Source organism: Sebastes umbrosus, chromosome 2, assembly GCF_015220745.1.
Source record: "Sebastes umbrosus isolate fSebUmb1 chromosome 2, fSebUmb1.pri, whole genome shotgun sequence".
In the NCBI taxonomy this organism is placed as follows: Eukaryota; Metazoa; Chordata; class Actinopteri; order Perciformes; family Sebastidae; genus Sebastes; species Sebastes umbrosus.
The window spans coordinates 32014653-32020652 of record NC_051270.1 but is presented as its reverse complement, the minus strand read 5'-3'; the positions used below and the strand labels follow the sequence as shown (position 1 = coordinate 32020652).

The 6000-nt window shown below is 40.1% G+C and overlaps 1 protein-coding gene across 2 annotated transcripts in view; it reads right to left on the bottom strand.

Moving 5' to 3' along the window:
• Positions 1 to 553: 553 nt before the first annotated feature.
• Positions 554 to 6000, bottom strand: part of map2k5 (mitogen-activated protein kinase kinase 5) — a 75812-nt gene continuing 70365 nt past the window's right edge. The window contains exon 22 of one of the 2 annotated variants that reach the window (XM_037791969.1): positions 554 to 5286. In XM_037791969.1, the coding sequence (XP_037647897.1) occupies positions 5176 to 5286 (111 nt within the window). In that variant the 3' untranslated portion in view covers positions 554 to 5175. The remainder of the gene's footprint in view (positions 5287 to 6000) is intronic. The other variant, XR_005209854.1, reaches the window with a different exon arrangement.

Below are 6000 nucleotides of genomic sequence, written 5' to 3'. Positions count from 1 at the left end.
GAGGAACATCATCTACAGAGGAATCTTTGAAACATCTGGGATGGTAAAGAGAAGAAGCCTGAAGGCTATTAAAGGTACACTGTGTAGGATTTGGTGACATCTAGTGGTGTGGTTGCAGATTGCAACCCACTGAGTACCCCTCTGCTCACTCCTCCCTTTCCAAGACTGCGGTAACGTGAGTGCAAAACCGTGGTAACGTTGTTTGCCTCGCTCAGAGGCCATTCTTACCATAATAACAATACTTTAGGAGCAACGGAAGTCAGAGGGCGGCTGGCGGTACCACCGTTTTGCACTCTGCGGCTCACGTTACCACAGTTTCACAAGCCTGTCGGAGAACTACGGTGGCCTTCAGGTAACGTAAAAACATGAAAGTCTCTCTAGAACCAGTGTTTGGTTTGTCTGTTCTGGGCTACGGTAGAAACATGGTGGAGCAACATGATAGAGTCCGTGAAGAGGACCTGTAAATTATATTCCATATCTGCTAATAGATCCCCTGAAATGTTACACACTGTTCCTTTAAGTGAACAACAAAATGTCAAACTCACCCAAATGATTATGTTTAAATACTTTTTATTCTATTTGTGCATGACGGTTGGAATATGTGCCAACACAGATAATTACATAAAAGGCCATTATCAGCAGTAATATCACAGCACTAATATTTCTGCTGAGTCCCATCACTGACTTAATGTTTTAGGCAAAAACAGGAAAAATAATAACAGGGCGAGAGTCACAAGCTGTAAAGTAAAAAAAAATAATAAATATTTCCACTGAAACCGCAGATTCATATTCAAAAATCACAGTCAATGAGCAAACCATAAAATATGTGTCTGAGCTTTTTGGAGGTTACAGAACATCTGTTCACAAACAATTTTACTTTTTGGTTTCATTTGAGTTGCAAGAATACATTTAATATTTGCAGCGTGTTCATCAGCAGCCAGCGGCCACAACACGCTCCTCTTATTTCATACATATTTACTACTTTTACCAGACTGCTAAGTATTTATAGCTTCAGTTACATTTAAGGCCGACTGTAATGTGTTAATACTACAGTAGAATTTGACAGTTAGATGAATATAATTAACGATATACAGCATGTGGTATTATGTAAAATACATATTCTATTCATTGTGCAACTGTTGGAAATCCATGTTGATGTATTTCAGTTACTGGAACATCTTCAACTTTGAGTTTCGCCAAATTATGAGAGTGATATTCATTTCTCTATGAGTGGCATCTTGCACAGAAATCCTTCCCAAAGTTAAAGGTAAAAGTATATTTATGTACATCAAAGTAAAAAGGCTGTGCCTTCAGTTTTCTGAGGCAGAAATAAGGAGAATAATGAATGAATAAAAGGCAGAACAATGGCACTAATGGAATTTGTTCGTATGGGAGGGATCATGACACGTAGCACCTCTGCTGGTTGTGCAGTTCACAAACAATTTGTCTGAGACCAGAAGTCAAGGTTGATGTATTTGTCATGTAACTTATGTACTTCGGTAACTCCACTTAAGGATTTATTTTAAGGCAAACCACAATCTTTTCCTAAACCTAACCGAGTAGTTTTGTTGAAACCTAAGGAAGTTGTTTCCTGTAAAGATGGACATTGACACGTGTTGCTGGACATTCGTAGGAAACGAACGAAAAAGAAGAAATCACTTTTTCGTAAGATATCATACGAACCGCTGTATGAGAACATTTTGATTCAATACATATCAAATTCACAGAGAAATCTTGTCTCGATAAGCACTGAGCACAACCAGTAGAGGGTGCTATAAGAAGATTCCCTCACACATCATGACCCATCACCAGACAAGATTTTGGTATCACAAGCGTTCTGGTTTCCATTTCTAGTCCGAGTAGTATTGACCAATCATGTTTGAGCAGGCTTTGGTTGAATGCAGGGAAACAGTCCATCTGGAGAGCAAAAGAGGCGGAAGGCATTGGCCGAAATGCAATCTGGGAATCCACCGGCTATCGTCTGACAATGATTTAGCTTTTTATTGGTTTAAAATTAGCTTGTAAACTGGCTACTTGTGAAACAATCCATTGTATACATCGTCTCTCTACTCCAACGCCAGTATCGCGTCTCAAGCTACTAATCGGACTGTAAACAAGGAGCAGCGTACAGAAAAGTCTGGCCTGGATATCCACAGGCTACACTAGAACCCCGAAAATATAGACCTTGATCCCAGAGGCTTATCCGTCGTCAGACCGATAGCTGATGGGTCCCGGGGTTGCTTTCATGATATATTGTTTTGCATTGAAGACATTTTTGTACTATTATATCAAATGTTCACTGATTTGAAAGATCCTGCCAATGTAACATGTTTGTCCGAAGAGTAAATGTTCACTCTCGACCTTGGAAACAGTAGTCTCATAATAACACTCCACTTACGAGCTTTTACCCAAACTTTAAAAAGCGTCTGGTGGTCTTCCTAGTTCCGGAAAAAGCGAGTAAGAAGACCTTGAGTCAAGATTTTTTTGTCAAATTAAGATTTTTTTTGTTTTCATTATGTTTCTGGAGCTCTCTTCAATTAGTTAGACAACAGAGTGCATTAACATCACAAAAATGTAAAAAAAGAAGAAAAAAAAGGGCAAATTTAATATGCATACTTGTATCTTTTAGTATACTAAATTTTGTATGCATATATACATGCAACACATACAAGAATTAGTATGTAGTACGGAGCTGGGACATAGCTTGGGATTTCCTCACACATACAGTATTTCTTTCATTTCCTGTCTGGAGACAGGTCATTTCTAAAGGAAAGTAAATGTTACTCAAGTAGCAAAAATGCTAAATGATTAGCCCATGCTGGAAATAAGGTGCTTGACAATCAAAATGATAAAAAAAAAACAACTGTGGGCTTGGTTATGTAAAAAAATACAAGAAATCTCAATGAGTTTCCAAATGATGAATGACACGATGGAGCACATGTTTGATTGTTCTACAAACAACAAATGTGTTCTCAGTTTTGGATGATTTACAGTCAAATGGCCGGTGATTAAAATCTACCATCCCTGTGTCTTGTCATTGTAACGAAGGACAAAAGCACATCAGACAGTGAACGGAAGAAACTGCTCATCACATGTATAATAAACTGCTGCTTTAAGCCTTTCTCTGATGCGCTGATGTTCTGCCGTTACATTCGTTGCCAGCGATGCTCATGCTGTACGCATCATGTCACTGTAGGCTGCGTTAACGGTTCCTTTGTGGTAGGAATGGCTTTTAATTGCACTTGAGCTCGACACATTTCACCAACTGCACATGAAAACCATGTCAAATCATTTTAGTCATTTAACCCATTATGTTTGCCTCAGTCAGAGAGATACATATACAGAAAATTCACCATTTGGGTCGTCAGTGGTCTTTGGTGTTAAGTGCACTGCATTAATGTTTACTCTCTATCAACTGATCTCATTTGGCAATCAAATAACATAGCATACTCTCTGTATAGTACATGACATATTTCGCTAAAGTAAGGACTTACTGGTGAGGAAGTGGATAAAACAATAACTTAAAAAGTGTTGGTTTATAAGGGGAGGAAGAGATATTGTTTCTGTTATGTTTCTCTTCTTGTCCATAGTTTCTCTTGTTATTAATGGATTATAAGAAAAGAACAAATAGCTGCTGAATGAAAGTAGAGAACACAATTCCATCTCCAGCAGTTCATTCAGTGGCATTCAATGTCAGGCATGTCTGTGCAAACGTAAATAAAAGAAGTTTAAACGGAGAGAAGCCCTGGTTCCTCCCGATGAGTGAGAACCATTACTTGTTTGGTCAGTACGTTTGAGACAACACATTCTCACTCCCAACTCGTCCTAGAACGCCGCTTAGTCAGTGCCCCTCGGTATCGGTAAACACACGGGGTACCCTTCTTACATTACTTTTGGATGTGTCAATATACGCTCATTACATGCATAGTGCCCTTTCAAAATAAAACGTTTCACAGGAAGTTAGGTTTAGACAACAAAACCACTGAGTTGGGGTTAGGAAACGGTCGTGGTTGACATTAACTTCACTGACTGACGATTCTAACAACTCACGTCACTAGCGACTCACGAAAGCGACTCACGGGGCTCATGATACTCGAAAACTTAGTTTCAAGCGGGACATGAACGTCGGTCTCCTGGTTGGAAGTCCTGTGTTTGTTTGACCCATCAACCACACCTCCCACCCGCCCTTAGCAGACTCTCACGCTATTAATGCTATGTCACTTGCTTCGACCGTCGAATAGCGCTGCAGGTGGGTTTACATTGGAGTAAGTTGAAAGCCCGGTTCGTCACAAACTGTTGCTAAAGGTTGCCTCTCTGCATCGGTTTCCGATGCCGAGGGGCGCTGCCCAGTCTGCGGTATTTGACCAGATGGGAGTGAGGCCGAGTTGCTTGAGAACCAAGAAAAGATGCATGTCAATATTTCATTGCAGTCTCTAACACTGAACGCTTGTTGTTCACTTCACACCCCTTCAAGACATAGCTTTGTATTTAGTTAATACCCCAACCTCACAAGATTAGGCAATAACTGGATACAAATGTTCTAGTCCAGGAATTAAAGTCAGGTATTTTTTGGGAGGAAGTTTTGCTATTACAGAGACAACCTAAGTTTGCTGAGGTAATAAATTACACCACTGGAAAAAACAGGCACACACATGGGCAGTTACTCACAGGCAAAAACCTTAACATTCACTAGAGGGCTGTCAACAGTAAAGCACAAGACGGTTATTTGAGATACCATCCCAGAAACGGAGCATTACCCTGCCAGCGTATTGCAGTCTTATGCTTTTGAAGTTGTTTCTTTTCCCTGATCCTTTAAATCAGGACCGTTTATATCCACTCACCAGACTGGGATGACACTGCATGTCTGTATACTCCCGAAAAAACGTTGGGATGAAGCTGCGGATGGTGACCCACGTTAGAAAGAAAGCGCAGACCTCTCTGCACTTTTTGGATGCAGAGATTTAAGATGCAAAGTTCAAAGGATGTGAGCTCCTTATTGTCACGACGAACGAGTGCTGTAAAATAAGGAATGACTCACATAAAGTTTGTAACATCTGGTGATTTTTGTCCATGTACATTGAGTCACTTGTACAGTGCATATGGACGTACTTGACCCTGAAGCCTTTGATACGTGTTCAAGGTCCCGGTCCATCATGGGCAGACAGCAGGAGGACGTCAGATGTGTCCCTGAGCCTGCTGAGCTCGTCTCTCCTCCAGACAGCGACAAACCCACATCGACACCACCTCTGCATTACCATCGTTAAACTGGATGATGAAGGAATGATCCTGAAAATAACGAAAAGGACATACGTGTTAAATAATTTTTAGGGCTGTCAAAGTTAACGCGATAATAACGTGTTAACGCAAATTCATTTTAATGCCACTAATTTCTTGAACACATTAACGCAACTTGCGCTTTTTTGGAGTTTGTAGCGGGCTCTCTTTTAAAGATGGAGTGAAGATACTAAAAAACCTAAGGAACCCATTGGTACCAACCATGTCATACTAGCTTGTTGCGAAGGAGGTTAAATAACGCTCCAAACTTTCACTAAATTTTGGCGAGGAAAAACTGTCACAGCCATTTTTAAAGGGGTCCCTTGACCTCTGACCTCAAGATAAGTGAATGAAAATGGGTTCTATGGGTACCCACGAGTCTCCCCTTTACAGACATGCCCACTTTATGATAATCACATGCAGTTTTGAGGCAAGTCATAGTCAAGACAGCACACTGACACACTGACAGCTGTTGTTGCCTGTTGGGCTGCAGTTTGCCATGTTATGATTTGAGCATCTTTTTTATGCTAAATGCAGTACCTGTGAGGGTTTCTGGACAATTGTTAATTGTTAATTGATTTCCAATAATAAATATATACATACATATGCATAAAGCAAGCATATTTGCCCGCTCCCATGTTGATAAGAATATTAAATACTTGACAAATCTCCCTCTAAAGTACATTTTGAACCGATAAAAAAATTATCTGATTAATTTGCGATTAA